At 42.1% G+C, this 19,579-nt stretch overlaps 1 protein-coding gene across 1 annotated transcript in view; it reads right to left on the bottom strand.

The window, feature by feature from the left end:
* mark3a (MAP/microtubule affinity-regulating kinase 3a) overlaps positions 1–19,579 on the bottom strand; it is a 236,405-nt gene that overhangs the window by 109,258 nt on the left and 107,568 nt on the right. Inside the window, 2 exon segments of the mRNA XM_038777504.1 lie at positions 1,821–1,886; positions 16,167–16,215. Coding sequence (XP_038633432.1) covers positions 1,821–1,886; positions 16,167–16,215 — 115 coding nt within the window.

Raw genomic sequence — 19,579 nt, 5'->3', positions numbered from 1 at the left:
AAGAAATCAAGCGAAAGCAAAAAAGATTTTCAGAATAAATGATCAGGTAAAGCCATTGAAGTAAACAGAATAAATGGGTTTAAGAGGAAACTATAAAGATTCTTCTAGAAAAAGGAGGAATTCTCAGTTTCCTACTTTAATTGGATGTTTAAAATGTGAACTAACCGGGTTCCACAATACTTGCCGGTGCGAACGGAAGAGAAGCCATCACCAGTGCACCCAACCTGGACCCATCTGCATCCAGGTAGACCCTGGGTCCCAACACCTTTGTTGCAATAGCAGCCCAGTAATAAAATATCAGGTTCGGCATCACTGTCTATCCCTCTGTAGAGCAACCCTTTGAATCCTCAGAATTGCCCACCCATAGGAAGGCTGAAATTAGCTTTCCCAACCCCCAAATAATGATTTGGGTAGAAAGAACAGAAGAGACTGGAATAGAAACAGAAATCTTGGCAAAATGTTCATCTTAACTGACTGGACCCTACCCGCCAGAGACAAAGGAAGGTTGTTCCACTTTTATAGGTCAGATTTGACTTTATTGGCCAGACTGGTATAATTCAGCTTACGGAGTCGGGCCTAATCTCGAGCCACCTGGACCCCCGGATATCTGAGTGTGGACATGGCCAAGCGAAAGGGAAGTACTCTCAGACTGGCTCCATTCCCAGGGTGCTGACCGGTATCTGAAAAGAACCCAAAGCTCTTCAGTATCCTCATTACGTCTCTCATGGTGGGCACCGGGTCCTTCATATATAACAAAAGATCATCCGCATACAGGGATACCCTATGATCCACTCCAACCCCAACTATTCCTCTCCACTCGTCCGAGGTCAAATGCTGCCTTGATGTCCATGTTTGGACCAAGGCTGTAATGAGGTCACAAGCCAAGAGTTCCCAGCATAATCAAAATGGTGCGTCAGTGAGCAGGTTATTGCTGATTAAGTGCGGCTTGACAGCACTTTGATGACACCTCCCATCACTTTGCTTTACTGAATATCCAAGAGGAGACTTGTCGGGTGATAATTGGCCAATTTAAGCTTGCGTAATCTTCCACTGAGGTAAATACCAGGGTTGTAGCTGTAGTGGAAATATTTGGTTAGGGGCACGGTTAGTTCTGGAGCACAAGTCTTTAGTCGTACTGTCAGAATGTTGTCAGGGCTCATAGCCTTTGCAGTGCCTTCAGCCAAATCTTGATACCACACAAATTAATTGAATTGACTGAAGAATGGTGTCCACAATGCTGAGGACCCAGGAGGAGGCTGAGTTACGCTTCTGGCAGTTTCTTGTTTCTTTCTTAATTCTTTAACTTTGTGCTCAAATTTCTGTCCCACACCTACTCTAGGTACATCTTTTGCTTCTTTAATTGTCCCATTATCACTGCCTTTTGCTTTGTACCATGAAACCTCGGCCCATTTAATATCTGTCCTACCCTCCACCCCATCACACACCTTCCCTTTTGGACTTCTTCCCAACCTCATCTCCCCAATTTTGTTTGCTCAAACCATTTAGAACATCTCTCAGTTCTCATGAAAGGGCTCAGGCCTGGAAGGTAAACTGTTTCTCTTTCTACAGATGCTGCCAGATGTGCTGAGTGTTTCCAGTGTTTTACTGTCGGAAAACAAATCAACTGATTATTCATCTCACTGCTGTTTTGTAGAAAGTTGTATCAGGCTGCTTACAGAATAATCAATGCGCTCCCAAGACGTTATTCACTCTATGATATTAATGAGAAGGTTAGGCATACTAATGCAAATATTCTCCAGAAACATACCAAATATTAATCAAAATAAAAATGGTCTTTTTTTAAGTTGAATTCTACTTACCTCCACTTGCATATTCCATCACTAAATAGAGAGTCTTCTCTGTTTCAATAACTTCAAATAATTTTACTAGAAAGCAAAAAATAAAAACATATATTGATATACACAAATATCAAATTTAATACATGTATGAAAGATATTTCAACTACATTAACAGAGAGCTCAACTTCAGCTTATTTATGAAATAAGCAATGCATTTTTTAAAAACGTGGCAATTCAAAAGTGTAAACTCAGTCAGGGAAAAAGCACATTTTGTTTGATGTTAAAAGCAACTTATTCTCCTTTTCCCCCACATACTGTGCTGTCTCTATCTTCTGAAGGCATTGGTTCCTAGCTGGAATATGGTAGATCTTCTACCAATGCACCCAAGTGACTATCTTTCATTTGTGGGTATAGACTCCAACTGTTGGGATGTTTGTTGGGTTCATCAGAGCCAAACCCTGCACAATAATGAAGCGTGGGATCCATGTTTAAATCTTCCCTTTACTCAAGGGGTTGAGAAGACAATTGTAGAGAAACTAGTAGTGCCCCACGTGAGACACCAACTAAATTTGCATACACTGTGGATTGAACCTGGCATCGTTCTGGTCTTGTTCAGTTGCTCACTGTACAGACTGTATTGGGGAAGCCTATTATTTTTAATTCAGTAGATAGAGAACAATGTGCTCAAATAGAAACTTAGCCAAAGTAAACCAAAACAATTTGAAGCTACATTTTTACTGTTGCAAAAACAGTAAAATGGCAAAGTGGCAAAATTATCAAATGCTTGAACATAGATAATTTCAATACTTTCAAGTATGTTTGGCACTAATGTGGCTTATTTCTCTTGAACATGCTTAAATAATATCTATTATTCTGCAACAGTTTAGATTTCTCAAATTAAATTATTTGCTTTGGGAAGCACATTTTGGAAAAGATGCCAAAGCCATGAGATGGTACAGAAGAAATTTATTAAGGTAATTGAATTACTTTAATTATATTGGAAAAACAAGAGAAGTGAGGGCTCTTTTCATTAAAATAATACCTGTTAGAACCCATCTGCAGGTATTAAAAAGAATGAATCATTTTGATATGGTAAATGGGAAAACACATTTCCTATGGCCTATACTCGGGGATATAGATTTAAAATCATCTAATTAAAAAAAGGAAGAGACAAGAATTTTTTTTCATTCACAAAAGGTTCCTCTGGCATGGAGTGCTCTACCAGAAGCACGGCTGGAAGCAAAATCCATAATTGCTTTTAAAAGCTAAGTGGTTAAATAGCTGAAGAACAAATATTTAAAAGCTTACAGTGGAAGAAACTGAGTGGATAGCTCTGTCAAAGATCTGACTAGGCCCGACATGGCTAGGCCTTGAAATTCTGTGGTACCTTTTGACATTCAAACTTAGTTTGATCAGATCACATAATTCTCTGTCCTGACAGTTAAAAAAAAATTAAGCCGTCTGTAAGCCATCGGGGTGAAATTGAGACAGAGGGAGAGAAAGGTTATAAGATATAAAGGGAGACGGAGCGTAGTAGGAGAAAACCTATATTAAGTAAGTGGCAAAACAATGTCACCAGGTAATTTATAATCCTTCACAGTACACAAGTCTCCACTCCAGGTCATGTACAGAATTATTGTTAAGGATTAGAATAAATACGTTAAGATCCAAGAAATTTAGGTTGGACAGTTTGCTTCTAAGCCATATAAATTAAAATGGCCACCAACTCTTGCTTCGATAATAAAATTTGACAGGTGTCCCAAAATACCAGCTACATGGGTTCAAGGAAACAAAATGTCTTTGTGAATTAAAAATATAGATGACAATATATTGGGATGGTTTCACGTCACCAGTTGATGGTTAAGTGGGCCACATGCATAACAAAAGCTAGCTTGAATATGAACCACATGAATCAAAATATTTATAAAGTTCATTATTGCTACCCACAGATCACAAGTATCGATCAGGATAACAAATAAAAACAGGAGGAAGGAATGAGGGCAAATGGGAAAAGGGAACAGCAAAGCCCATCATTTGTTTCTCATCTCATGAAAGCAAGAGGATCGATATTTGAGCACATTACAACAATTATGTCATAAGCAAATGGAAAATGTAGAGTTGCTCAGCAAAATGCTTTTGAATTAGAGATGTGAAGTTCAGATACATGGCTACATTGCCTAAAATTGACTTTTAAAGTTGTAGTCTAAATTGCTTACATTGCAAATAGAATTTATTCTGAATTATAGTTCATAAGGGAGGCACGGTAGCACAGTTGATTTAAAACTCCAGTGTCCCAGGTTCGATTCCCGGCTTGGGTCACTCATTCTCCCAGTGTCTGCATGAGTTCCCTCTGGGTGCTCCAGTTTCCTCCCACAGTCCAAAGATGTGCAGGTTAGGTGGATTGGCCATGCTAAATTGCCTTTGGGTTAGGTGGGGTTACGGGGATAGGGTTGAGGTGTGTGCTTAAGTGGGTGCTCTTTCCAAGAGCCGGTGCAGAATCGATGGACTGAGTGGTCTTCTGTTTTGCAAATTCTATGATAAAATAACATGGGCATCTGCGTCTGGTATTCAAATTATAATTCCTCAGTCAGCCTATATCCTCTTCACCATTACCACTCAAGACTGCTTGCACTGCTCACAAACATTCATTGAAATGTACTAATTATAGACTGTTACAGTCTATGAACCAGCCAAATGGACTTCCAGTGGTGACATGTAGAAGTAGGTCACATGTAAGGTAGCTCCTGCTAGAGTCCTTGGTTTTTGGTTCTTCTGACCCGGATCCCGGGACGGGCGGGCGGGTGGGGGGGATTGGTGGGCAGATTTGTCCCATTTCAGAACCTTTCATGCGAGGACGTCAAAAGGCGCAAGAAATAATGTTGGAAAGAAAGGCGCAAGCGGTAGTTCTTCTGTGGATTGAGCAAGGCTCGGAGTCCTGCTGGATTGAAGATGGCAGAGGCAAGCTCGTTGCGTGCACTTATTACAATGGACCATCTGACTGAGGTAATACTGTCGAATTTGAAAGGCAATTCTGCAAGCATTTCGAGTGCAAGGTAAAGAAATGTTCGAGACCCTCAAAAGGTCGGTAGATGACGCATTGGTCCCGATAAGAGGCTTTGGGGAAGACTTCGGAGACAGTGCAGGAGCATGGTGAGGTGTTAAAGGAGGTAGAGGAGACACTGTCGCGACATAGCAATCAGTTGGCCTCGCAGGATGCCAACGTGGCCTGAGAGCTAAGGCAGAAGACCTGGAGAACAGGATGAGATGGCAGAACCTCAGGACCGTGGGGTTGCCCGAGGGGGTGGAGGGTCCAAGGCCGACTGAATATTTCAAGTCAATATTCATGTTGATGGGGGAGTACATTCAAGCCACACCCCCCCTTCCCCCCCATCACAGGCTGTGATAGTATCTTTTCACAACTATCGGACAAAGGAGAGGGTCCTGCAGTGGGCCATGGAGAATTGGGAGGTTCGGTGGGAAGGCAGCAGTATTCAAATCTACCAAGATGTCACATCAGAGTTGGCAGCCTTTAACAAGGAGAAGTCTGAGCTTTTCATGAGTGGTGTATGGTTTGATACGGTATACTTGGAGAGGCTGAGGGTTACGCATAATGCCAAGGACCATTTCTTCAAGACGGCAGAAGTGGAGGCTTATATTAAGACTCAAGGACCTGGACTGAATTGAGTGGATTTGAAAGTGAGCTTGCTAGTGGTTGGGACAGAGTTGCTGTTGATTGAAACCGATGTGTTTTGTTTGGGGCTTTTTCATTTGTTGGGGTGTTTTTTCTTTTTGGTGGGCAATTGTGATTTAGAGGGAGTATTTGGTTGGGAGGGGGAGGAGTGTTGGGTAGATTGAGGGTTGAGGGAGGAGATGGGGAAGTTTCAGCTCAGGGGTGTGATGGTTTGGGTTTTGGTTTCTTTCTTGGTTTGTTTTTTTATGTGATATGGGCTCAGGCGGAGAGGCTACCTCGCTAACAGGTTGAATTGGTGAATAGCAGCAAGGTGGGGGGAGAAAGAGAGGCTGCGGCTTGCTGGATCTGTTTAGACAACTTCTGACGAGTCTAGAAGTGAATGACGGTGGTGGGGAGAGGGGGGATGGAGGAGAGAGGTGTTGATTCGAGAGGATGTTCCTGGGGGATTTCTGGAATGGGGAGGAAAAGTAGAGTGCTGATGGTGACTGGGGGTTGTTCTTTGTCCCATCTAGTGGGTGGGGCTGGCTGCCATCACGGGTGGGCTCTGGTTTTAGAAATATGGGGGATGGAGGGGTAACCCCACGCTGCGGAAATAGCTGACTTCAAAGGGAGGGGGCAAGAAACCACACATTCGATTGGTTACGTGGAATGTGCAGGGTTGAGGAGGCCCAGTGAAGCGAGCGAGAGTTTTCTCTCATTTGAAGAATTCTGAGGGTCGATGTGATGCTTTTGCAGGAGTCCCACTTGTGAGTGAAGGATCAGATTAGGGTCCGTAAGGATTGGGTAAACCAGGTATTCCACTCGGCCTTTGACAGCAAGGCCCCAGGGTGGGTGGGGTGGTAATTAATAAAAGAGATTGGTTTCAGATGGGAAAGGTGGTAGTGGACCAGAGCGGTATGCATGCCATAAATTGTGGTGGTTCACACTGCTGCCTCACGCGCCGAGGTCCCAGGTTCGATCCTGGCCCTGGGTCACTATCCGTGTGGAGTTTGCACATTCTCCCAGTGTCTACGTGGGTCTCACCCCCAGAACCCAAAGGTATGCAGGGTAGAAGCCACATTAAATTTCCCTTGAAATGGAAAAAAAGATACGTCATAGTTATGGGGACGTTGGAGGGAAAGTCAGTGGTATTACAGAGAGTGTATGCTTCAAACTGGGAAGATGTAGTGTTTATGAAGAGGATGCTAGTTGCCATACCAGACATGGATTCGCATCAGTTGATTTTGGGGCGAGATTTGAATTGTATTTTGACCCCTAAGTTGGATCAATTTAAGCCCAAGTCATTGGCCCCTTCAAGGGTAGCGAAGGTACTGGCACGTTCATGAACGATATGGGTGAAGCAGATCCTTGGCGGTTTTGCACGCTTGGGGGAAGTCACTTCTTTTTTAAAACATTTAGAGTACCCAATTCATTTTTTCCAATTAACGGACAATTTCGCTTGGCCAGTCTACCTACCCTGCACATCTTTGTGTTGCGAGGGCGAAACCCACCCAAACACGGAGAGAATGTGCAAACTCCACACGGACAGTGACTTGAGGCCAGGATTGAACCCAGGTCCTCGGCGCTGTGAGCCAGCAATACTAACCACTGCACCATCGTGCTGCCTTGGGGGGAAGGCACTTCTTAATCTCTCTGGTACATGTACTTGTGCATCGTCCTTTTTGTGACGGGGAGGTTTCTGCTGCCAGGGGTAAGGAAAGTGGAATAATCTGCGATACTGTAGTGATTTTCGGATGGGTTCCTGGTGGAATTTTATAAAATGTTTCCTGATCGGCTGGTTCCATTATTCATGGAGATGTTTGAGGATTTGGTAGCGTGGGACAATGATGCAAGCATTCATTTCGCTTCTGCTAAAGAAGGATAAGGAACCCGTAGAGTGCGGGTGGTACCGCCCGATTTCTTTATTAAATGTAGATGCCAAGATTTTGGCACTGAGGTTGGAGTGTCTCCCGCAGGCTATTGGGGAGGGCCAGACAGGGTTAGTGGAGGGGCAGCGGTTGTCGTCGAATGTGAGGAGGCTTTTAAACGTGGTATTGTCCCGAGCAGGAGGTTATTGGGGCATTGAACGCCGAGAAGGTTTTTGATAGGAAAGAATGGGGCTATTTGTTTACGGCGGTGGAACGGTTTGGGATAGGGCCTAAATTCGCACTGTGGGTTTTGGTTGTTGTTCAAGGCACCTATGGCCAGTATCTGTACAAATATTGTTACTTCGGGATACTTTCAGCTGCACAGCGGAACGAGCCAGGGTGCTCTATGTCCCCCCTCGTGTTTGAGTTGGCAATTGAGCCTTTGGCCATTGCCCTGAGGGCCTCAGATAAGTGGAAAGGGAAAATGTGGGGGGAGGGGGAAAAGACAGAAGAACACAGGGTGTCCTTGTAAGATGATTATCTTTTTATATGTGACGGATCCAATCCCGACAATGATTGATATCGTGGCACCGCTGAGGGGTTTGGGACTTTTCAGGGTAGAAATTGAATTTGAAGAAAAGTGAGTGTTTTCCAGTCACTCCACTGGGGAGGGTAGCCAATATGGGGGTGCTCCCATTTTATGTACCTGGGTGTGCAGGTAGCTCGGGATTAGGCCCGCCTTCAGAGTTGCACTTTACGTGTTTGGTGAGCAGGGTTAATAATATAATAATCTTTTAATGTCACAAATAGCCTTACATTAACTGCAATGAAGTTACTGTGAAAAGCCCCCAGTCGCCACATTCCAGTGCCTGTTCAGGTACACAGATGGAGAATTCAGAATGTCCAATTCATCCAACAGCACATCTTTCGGGTCTTGTGGGAGGAAACCGGAGCACCCGGAGGAAACCCACGCAGACACAGGGAGAACATGCAGACTCCGCACAGACAGTGACCCAAGCTGGGATTCGAACCTGGGACTCTGGAGCTGTGAAGCAACAATGCTAACCACTGTGCTACTGTGCCTCCCATAAGGCTGGCTTACAGAGGAGGGATAGTCTCCCTCTGTCCTTGGCAGGCAGAATTCAGTCAGTGAAAATGAATGTTTTGTCATTGTTCCTTTTTCTGTGTTCGCCGATTTTTCTGCCAAAATCCTTTTTTGGGACAGTGGAGAAATCGATTTAGTCTTTTATTTGGACGGGTAAAGTAGCTATCAGCAGACAGTCCTTCACAAGGACCGGCAGTCAGGGCTTGCCTCTGCCGAACTTGATATTATTACAGGGCGGCGAATGCTGAGGTCTTCGGTGGCGTGGGGATCTTGAGGCTGTATGGATGCAGATGGAGTACGGGTCACGAAGCAGGTAGGGGTTAAGGGCATTAGTGACGGACACACTGCCGTTTTCTCCAGGGAAATATTCAGGGAACCGAGTGGTGGTCTGCACGCTGAAGATATGGAGACAGTTTCGGCAGCATTTTGAATTGGGGACAGTATAGAAGCTGGCGCCGATCTGTGCGAACCACATGTTTGAGCCGGCGAGGTTGGATGCTAGGTTTAGGGAATGGGAGGAGAATGGAGTGGAAGGGATGAGGGACCTGTTTTTGGAGAGGCGATTTGCCAGCTTGGAGGGGTTGTTGGAGAAATTTGGGCTTTTTCAGACAGATATTTTTATGCACCTACAGGTTCGCAATTTCGCAAAAAAGGTCTTCCCGACATTCCCTGTGGTGCCTCATTCCTGACATTCCCTGTGGTGCCTCATTCCTCGTTGTTGGAAAGGGTTTTGTCGCTGGCAGGGATGGAGCAGGGTTGTACGTCAGGGATTTATGGTGGCATTATGGCGGAAGAGGCAGTGTCCGTCGAGGGTGCGATGGCTAAGTAGGAAGAAGATTGGGGCAGGAGATGGAGGATGGGGTGTGGAGCGAGCCTTGCGCAGGGTGAATGCAAAGTCATGTGCGAAGTTAAGGCTGAAGATAGTGCATAGGACCCATCTGTCCAAATCCAGGATGAGCAGGCTTTTTGAGGGTGTGGAGGATGAGTGTGAGCGGTGTGGGAGGGGCCTGGCTAATTATGTGCACCTGTTCTGGTCATGCCCCAAGCTCATGGAGTTCTGGGTCTCCTTCTTCATCACCATGTCACCAATTCTACAAATTGAACTGAAGCCTTGTCTCTTAGGGGCCATATGTCGGACCTGCCGGAGTCGCAGACAGAGGCGGCGACTGATGTCCTGGTCTTCACCTCGCCGATTGCTCGAGGACAGATGCTGCTGGGGTGGAGGTCAGCTTCTCCACCCAGTGCCTCAGTATGGCTGGGGGATCTTATCTTGAGAAAGTTATGTACACTGTGCCGGGGCAATTGAAGAGTCTACCAGTGAGGGGTTTTTTGGGGGTGGGGGAAGAGAGTGGCGGTGGCTCCGGGGGCTTTTTTTGCTTTATTGTTTATCTATAAAATTTAAACATGTGAATAAAAATACTTATTAAAAAAAACAAGCCAAACACAGACAAAAAGAACAAACCATTTTAATTTAAGCTTTGGTTCATTTACTCTAGAATTCTGTTTCTCAATGTAGAAAATACATCCACTATATTATTTTGCTTCAGCAAATATGCTAAATTGTATGTCATGCATAAATATTATATATATATTTTTTGTTAAATTTAGAGTATCCAATTTGTTTTGTTCAATTAAGGGGCAATTTAGAGTGGCCAATCCATCTACCTGGCGCATCTTTGGGTTATGGGGGCGAAACCCACGCAAACGCGGGGAGAATTTGCAAACTCCACACGGACAGTTACCCAGAGCCGGGATCGAACTTGGGACCTCGGCGCCGTGAGGCAGCAGTGCTAACCACAGCACCACCGTGCTGCCATAGAATGACGGCAGTCTTTATTAGTAATAAAAATGATTTTTCTGAACAAATAGGGGATATCGGGGGGGGGGGGGGGGGGGGGGGGGGGAACAGTTAAGTTTCAAAATGGTTGTGTGGTGAAAGTGAAGAAGTGTTTTGAAGAAATCTGACAAAAGGAAAATGATCAATTAATATGGTCATGAAGTGAACAGATTTAATTGCTAATTTAAATCTGGTGTCTATGTAACCGTGGGCAGCATGGTAGCACAAGTGGATAGCACTGTAGCTTCACAGAGCCAGGGTCCCAGGTTCGATTCCCCGCTGGGTCACAGTCTGTGCAGAGTTTGCACATTCTCTCCGTGTCTGTGTGGGTTTAGTCCGGGTGCTCCGATTTTCTCCCACAATCTAAAGACATGCAGGTTAGGTGGATTGGCCATGATAAATTGCCCTTAGTGACTAGGAGGGTTTGTTGGGTTAAGGGGATAGGGTGGAAGTCAGGGCTTAAGTGGGTCGGCGCAGTCTCGATGGGCCGAATGGCCTCCTTCTGCACTGTACATTCTATGTAAGTCTGGACAGTTTTGTCCTAGTCTCATTTGCCCTGAGTCTTGCAAAAATATCAAACATACTTTAGAACTTTAAGTTCTATTGGTAAGGAGAATATGTGATTTAAATTAACAGGTTCATGAAGTAGTCCTGCAAATGTGACTGATGCGAAAAGTACTAAAAATACCAAAAGTATGTTCTGTCAAATTTATGCTTTCTTTTAACCTTAAACTCATAAGAGAATCCTTCAGTACAGTTTGGTGGTCAAACTTGCTGAGATAAACCTTATTTGAAAGACTTCTTCATCAGAAATCTAGTCGTTGCCTTTCATGTAAAGCACATCTCATTCAAATTAACACACAGTCAATAAGGCAACTTCAAAGAGTAGGTCGCATCCAAACACATACTCAGAATTCTGATGAAAGTAATCAATCTGAAACATTAAATCTGTTTCGCTCTCTGCAGATGCTGCCTGACCTCCAGAGTATTTCCAGCATTTTCTATTTTTATTGCAGAACCTTCTCCTTATAATCTACTCTCGACTCTTGCATTCTTGTTGCAAATGCCTTCTTTCCCCACATCACAAAATTTCTGACCCCTCCCTAGCAGCGCATTAAAATTTAAAAATACATTTTAAAACAAGAAATTGCCTTATTTTATTTACATTTTAATGCAAATATTGAATTATGACTCCAAAATTTAATTTTAAATTAAACACATTAGATGAATACCAGTTAATGCTATGTACATTTACTTTCACAAATTAACCATTTATATTTCAACATAAAGTTGTATTTATATAGTGCCATAAACATTGCCAGTTCCACGGCGAGTGAATTACAGTAACATAGGCATCTGGACAACCTGAACAATGCTAATTGATCAGATAGTGCGTGTAAATGGTTATATTTCAGTTTGGAGGAAATGAGGGCTTACTTACAAGACTGCCCCTTAGTGTAGAAAATATCTGATGAAGGTCTACAATTAAAACACTGGACACTATTATTGTATTTTACTTGACTCCAGAGACTGGAATCAGTTTGAGTCAGCATAAAAAGCTCAGAGTCACATATGCACTGACAGCTGCATTTAAAACAGGATATCAATATCTCCTTGGGTCAAAGGCATTGTGCTGGAGACAGAAGGTAGATACCATCAATGGATTATATGTGCACGGTTAAAACTGATTTCTTATTTGTACACCGCATTGTTAAATAAACTGTGTGCAACAGAAAACAGGTTTGTACTTTCGTGTTTAAAGAGACGTTTTTAAAATTAAAAGAGAATAATTGTTTTCACACAGGACACAGAATTTCAACAGTGCAGAAGGAGGCCGTTCAGCCCATCGGGTCTGCACCAACCCTCTGAAAGAGCACCCTACATCGGCTCACTCGCCCATTCTATCCCTGTAACTTCACCTAAATTGCACATCCTTGTCGGTGATGTGATACTACAATTTCCAATGGTACAACAGTGACAGTATCTAAATTCATTGGCTGTAAAGCATTTTGAGACATCCTGATATATTATATATTATAATGATATATCTTTCATTATCCCTTCTGCAGTTACTCTATTTAAGTTCCCAAAGTAAACTCCAGCACATAATTGACAGAACAAGGGGACCTGAATAATAGTTAATACCGGATCATATTTCATGACAATATAGCCAGAGTTAAAAAAATTTTGTTGGTTAAATATAGGAAATAATAGGACACCCTACACATTAAACGGACCAAAAGGGCTATGGCAAAAATGAAAGCAAACAATAAAGACTCTTATGAGACTTTAATGGCTAGTCAAAAGTACCAGCAGACATAGGTCCCCCCTGCCAAATATATTTCATTAAAGCTAAGAAGCTTCGAAATTCAGCTTCTGCAAAATGTGGGGTGAAAAATGTGATTAAATGCACATTTGCCACAATATCGATTTCCTAACTTTAAAAACAATTCTGAACCATTTATGATACTTATGTTATACTTAGGTTGGGATTTATGGAAATTTTAAGAAACAATATATCCCATGGTTTATAACACTTTTCCTGTGAGATTCAGCATCATCTGCAGCTGTACTGGAATGCCAATGTGTCTAACATTGAAAAGTTGTCCTTGGTATTCATTAGACAGCATGAATTGCCAGTAGAGACTAGGTAGATTTTAAAAGCAAAACAAGTGAGGATGCCAATCCTATTTTAATTTGCGTAAATGTTTTGATTATTAGAAATTTGATACAATGACTTGAAAAAATGTTACAATTCTGATGATTTCCCAATACCCTTCACTCAATATCACAATGAAAGTTAGTTCCCAGAGACAGGTGTGCGAAGAAAATAGAAACCCTAGAGTGCAGGAGGCCATTCAGCCCATCTGCACCGACCCTCTGAAAGAGCACCCTACCCAGGGCCACTTCCCCACCTTATCCCCATAACCCTACCTACCATAACCCCACCTAAGCTGCACATCTTTGGACACTAAGGGGAAATTTAGCATGGCCAATCCACATATCCTGCACATATCTGGATATGGGAGGAAATCGGAGAACCCGAAGAAAACCCATGCAGTCACCCAAGGCAAATTGAACCAGTTTTTTGATGTGCCTTTGCCTTTCTGATGTACGATGTGGTAGCCAGTTTGTGCGTAGAAAGCTCCTACATACAGCAATGTAATAATGACCAGATAACAGTTTGAGGGATGTTGATTGAGAGTTAAATATCGACCAAGATCTACTTACTCCCATGCTCTTCCAAATAGTGTCATGGGAACTTTTATTAAAAAATGGCACCTTCAACAGCACAGCACTAAATGGCACCGCCAGCTTAGATTTCTGTGCTCTGAAGTGGGCGTGAATCCACAACTTCCTCAAATCAGAGGCAAGAGTACTTACTACTCATTGACACTGCTTACTGAAATTCATGTTTGCTTACCAAAACATGTTAACATAAATGAAATGTGTATCATTTCTTTTGTACAATTATAACAGTCCAGCTATTAAGGAATTTATGCGACATATCCATACAATTCCATTTGTATGATAAGACAAAAAAAAGTAAATTTTCAAGTGCAGCTGTCATAGTCAACACATTAAACTGTTTAGTGCCTTGGCCTGGTTACAAGTTCACATATAAAAAGCAAATTCTTGTAACTTGAAACTGGATGAATCTCATTCGGTCACACCCGGTCCCCATTCCCTATTTTCTATCCTCTCTTAAAGCAGTTAACAGGCAGGCATAAACTTCCACAAGCACCTACTAAAAATATCAATTTTTAAGTGTACACCAAGACTGTGTTGGCAAATTATTCAACTACTGAGAGGATTGAAAAACTGCCAAGTCAGGGTGAACACCACTTTGGGTAACTACATTTCAGAGAATATTTAAATGTGGATGGAAGAAGAGAAGCAGAGGGAACTCAAAAAATTAAGGTCAAGGCAGCCGAAATCTTTGTTAGCATTGGTGGGTGAGAGGGGAGGAGTGAACGCATACAAGGCCAAAGTCAGTGGCCTGAAAGGTGAAGGAAGAGACACAAGGTTACAGATATTCAGGCAGATCTTGCTGGAGTAGGGCATTTCATGGCATACTCCATTAGTTAGACTTTCTTCTTCACCCTCCAGAGTAGAATAGAATAGAATTCCTGCAGTGCGGGGGGGGGGGATTCAGCCCATCAAGTCTGCACCAACCTGGAAGAGAACCCCACTCAGGCCCATGCCACATTCCCATAATCCCACCTAATCTACGCATCCTTGGACACCAAGGGGCAATTTAGCATGGCCAAACCACCTAACCTGCATATCTTTAGACTGTGGGAGGAAACCTGAGTATCCGGAGAAAACCCACGCAGACACGGGGAGAAGGTGCAAACTCCACACAGTCACCCAAGGCCAGAATTGAACCGGGTCCCTGGTGCTTTGAATCAACAGTGCTAAACACTGTGCTACCCAGCTCAAAAATAATTTTCAACATAACTTGCTGAAAGTGCAAGCTGGTAATGGCTCAGCGAGGACAACATGGTATCTAGGACTGCAGCCAATGGCTAGATCAGCAATATCCCCGTAATCAATGAGAGGTATAATAATAATCTTGATTATTGGCACAAGTAGGCTTACATTAACACTGCAATGAAGTTACTGTGAAAAGCTCCTAGTTGCCACACTCCGGCGTCTGTTCAGGTACACTTAGGGAGAATTCAGAACGTCCAATTCACCGAACAAGCATGTCTTTCGGGAACTGTGGGAGGAAACCGGAGCACCCGGAGTAAACCCACGCAGACACAGGGACAACGTGCAGACTCCGCAAAGACAGTGACCCAAGCTGGGGATCGAACCTGGGACCCTGGCGCCGTGAGTTAAGGATTGAGAAAAAGGCAGGAAAAACCATGGAAGATTAATTTGTCAAATCAGGCACAGAAACGGAAATTGACAGAGATACAAAAAAGGAAAAGAAAGATTGGATTAAGATAGAGAGAGAAGACAGAAAGATAAAGGAAAGTAATAAAATTTGACACTTAATCTCGAAGAATAATTTACCATCTCAAGGAATAAGACTGAACCATTTTAACTACATAGGCCAGGGAAACCGATTGTCATTAAACAGGTACATTGTTCGAGTTGACCTTCTGTGGCAGGTTTAAAATGCAATGAATGTGCAAATCCAGCAATTAAAATAAAATAATGGGCCTATGGCAAGATTCCAGTTGGCGGAGCAACACATCTCAACCCATAAATTCTAGAATTTGCAACACATATCACTTAATCCCATAAATTTGTTGGCTGACTTTCATGTTAACTATGGAATATGTGATTAACACTTATTTTTCAGAAGACCCAACCCATGGTGCTGTGGAGAGGCTTAAAGGTAAGAAGAATTTTAAATTCAATGTTTCTTGGTCAGGAAGCCAATATAGATTTAGTGAGACCGAGGTGGATGGGTGAGTAGGATTTTGTGCAGCATTGGAAGTGGGCCACTGAGTTTTGAATGTGTTGATATTAACGGATGCAGGATTTCTTGCTCATTAACTAATATTTCAGGAAAACGTCAATAGAAACTCTCAGCACTAATAAAGAGTGTATGTACATCAGGGACACTACCCAAAAGATTTACCTTCCGAATTTAATGAGCAAATCTCTTCCTTGGTTTGAACAGGAGTGATACGAGATGAAACGATAAATCCTTGTTGAGCAGTTATATGCATATCCAAGAATTCTACTTCAGAATAGACGTTCTATCATAGGAATACCAGAACATACTAGCCCATTAGAGCAGAGCAGATCAGCTCAACAGATTTGAGGTAAAGCAGGTTTGCCCATCCATCACTTTAAGAAAGAATGTCAACAAGAAAAATTGATTTGTGTTCAATCTAGCCCCAGAATTATAATGAAAAAAACAACTTACCTATATTTGGATGGTTCAAACATTTCATTATTCTTACTTCCCTGAAAAGCTGCAAGAAAAAAGAAAATGTGTTTAGAAGAGAATATTTTATTAATGTGCTGAGTCCTCAATATTGCCTCTTTGATCATTTGATTTTGCAACCTGTAACACAATACAGAAGGATGCATTGTTGCAGCTTTAGAGCCACAGTGGAGTCAGTTCAACTTCGCTTTTCAACCCTACCAATCAGGTGAAAATCCCTCTCACTGCCTGCTATATCTCTTCCCCAAAACAAAGTAGCTCCCAAAAGCAAGATGCTTCTCAACCTTCATTACTACCACGTGATCCTGTTCTTATGAGGTATACGAAGGCAGGTCGGGATGCCTTTCCTGCAAATCATGACACCATTGCACCAAATTATACAGCCACTAAAGAAACAAATAAAAGTCCTCATAATATAGTTGAATGAAATCTGTATTTATTCATAGGATGATTGTGATGATAGCATACAAACTTTCATTTCTTGTAGCTCCACTCAAGTTGAGCCACAAGAACTTTTAGTGAACATGATTTCTCCCAAGGCTCCCGAATCAGTTCATGGACATATATTTTAAGCATCCTCATGCAATGTAGCCACTACACACGCACTTTACAGTCAAGAGTTAATTTTTTTTGTTGACAATGTACAATGTTGCAATGTCCTGCCATTTCTGATGAAGGTCACACAACAAGTCAAGTTACCTTGGAAGACATTTCAGCTCAACAAAATGTACATCTCTCAGGCCACTAATTCATTCACACAAGACATTTGTCAAAAGGTTATTAATTATATTCAAAGCTGTGGCGATTCAAGTAAAACATGGGAATGCAGAAGAAATTGGCTTAAGTATAGAAAACAGTAAGTACTTTTTAGAGGAATTCCATTCAGGTAGGAGGACGTATTGGCCAGGGTGCCCAACAAATGCAAAGAGGTTGAATTTCCAGATGGTATCAACTGAAAAGGACAGTGATTCAGGGCAGACACATCAGAAACTCCAAAATAAGGCAGCACGGTGGTGCAGTGGTGCAAAAATAATTGGGTAATCTAAGTTTCAAAACAGAAAAGAAACTCCAAAATAAGCTGGATAATACTAAGTGAACAAAAGGCACATAAAATTAATACAAAAATTCAATTATATCCAGTTTTTAAAAAATTTGCCGGTGTAATACTTTGTGGAACTCCAACAGCAGAATAGCAGAAATGCAGGTGGAAAATTCGTCTACAGATATTTTTGTATTTTTATATGTACTGTAGAATGCATCTAAAGTAAAGCAACAAAAACATTGCTGCTGTAAGGATTTTCTGCCATGAGAGGGAGCTATACAATTTAGATAGCAGGGAGAGACTCAGTGATGCAGTACTGTATAACCAGTCATATAACTTAAAGCACTTCAACCAGGAATGCTTGTGCCTGATCTTTGAAATGGCTGTCTCCAAATCGGACTTTCTCTCTCTCTCTCCCCCCCCCCCCCCCCCCCCCCCCCATAATAACCCAATAAATTTCTCATCTGCTTCCATCACTTTTCATGCGTTGTGCTCCATATCACAAAATCCTTCTGTGTGGAAGAAATATCTAACTTTCCATTCAGTTACTTTGCCAATTATTTAAAACCTCTGATCTTTGGCTACTGATCCACTTGTCTGAGGAAACAATTTGTCCCTGCTGGCTTGATCAAAATACCTCATAATTTTGAATACATTGATTAGATCCTCCTTAACCTTTTCTGCTGCAAGGAGAATAAGCCCAGCTGTGCCAATCTCTCCAGATAACGCAAATACCTTATCCCTGGGGTTATCCTAGTAAACCTCCTCCATATTTTCTTCAAGGCATTTCTAACATTTGTATTCATTGCCTCAATTTACAAAGCCAAATCAATATTCCATACATATTCTTAACAATCTTATCAACTTTCCCTGCTCCTTTCAACGATTTGTGATTTATATGCCCCCAAGTCCCTCTACTCTTGCATTCCCTCAAAATAGCACTATATAACGCATCTCCAAGTTGTTCCTCAAGAGTACAGCACTTCATACTTACCTGTATTAAATCGTATCTGCCACAGGTTTGCCCAATTTCACCAGTCTATGTCCTTCTCTGGTTTAGCACAGGGCTAAATTGTTGGCTTTGAAAGCAGACCAACACAGGCCAGCAGCACGGTTGAATTCCCGTACCAGCCTGCCCGAACAGGCACCGGAATGTGGCGACTAAGGGCTTTTCACAGTAACTTCATTTGAAGCCTACTTGTGACAATAAGCGATTTTCATTATTCATTCATTTTCATTCTCAATGGCTGCTATCATTATCCTCACTATTTATTACATTGCTAACTTTTGGATCAACCACAGACTTCTAGGTTATACTTCATAAACCCAAGATCAGATGATTTAGTTATAACTCATCCTAATATAAATCCCTGGAGAACCCATTACATATTTCTCTTTGTTCAGATAAATGTTAATATTCACTGCCTTCTATCCCTTAGCCAAGTATGTGCCCCACAAGTTGCCAGCATTTCTTTAATACCAAGTGCTTCTATTTTACAAGTAAAACTGCTACGTGGTACTTAATATCAAATATGTTCACGGCATTTGTGCATTCACCCCCCCCCCCCCCCCCCCCCCGCCCCCTCTGTGATTCAACATTGACTGAAATTGCTCTGGAGTTTTTCTTTAGCTGTTTTTTTTCTCTCTACTGTACCTTCCCAGGTTGCCTCATTTGAAGTGGAGAAATTTGAACCAATACCTGATTCTGAATGATGGAAGGTGACAGAAATGTTTTGCTCTCTATTGGTAGAAAGCTCTTTAAACCCCCACGCATTTCATGCCTTGCACTGTTTGCCTTGAGTGTGATTATGCACTGGGATCGTAGAACCACAACAATTCCAATTCTTTATGTAATTGTCTTTACAGAAGATTGGGAGCCCAATTTAGCTGGCAAGTGTGAAAAGTATGAAATGCATGATGAAAATCAAGAGGAATTAGAAAACTGATATTACTTGATACAATTTGTAACTGGAACAGCAGATTAAATAATAGATTTATATAAACAATGGAAATAATGGATACTACCAAGTGTCTATATTCCATCTTATGATTTTTCAGATGCTGCTGAGTTGTGCATTTCTAGTTTTCAGATATTGCAGATTAATGAGCTTTACCTTAATCCTTGTCGTTTCTAGAAGAAAGACCACACAAGATAGCTAGGCTTTAAGTAGCAGTTATAATGACTTTCCAATCTTTATTCCCAGTTTAGCACTGTTTTATACATATTTTTGTGTAGTGATTGAGGTTGCAATGTTTCCAAATGCTGGAATGTCTTGCTGCCAAATTTAGTTGATGTAGCCTTTGAAATCTTGTTATGCCAACTAATATTTGGAGCCCATGATACATACAA

The sequence above is a fragment of the Scyliorhinus canicula genome, chromosome 2 (assembly GCF_902713615.1).
Source record: "Scyliorhinus canicula chromosome 2, sScyCan1.1, whole genome shotgun sequence".
NCBI classification, from domain to species: domain Eukaryota; kingdom Metazoa; phylum Chordata; class Chondrichthyes; order Carcharhiniformes; family Scyliorhinidae; genus Scyliorhinus; species Scyliorhinus canicula.
This window is presented reverse-complemented; position numbering and strand designations above follow the sequence as displayed.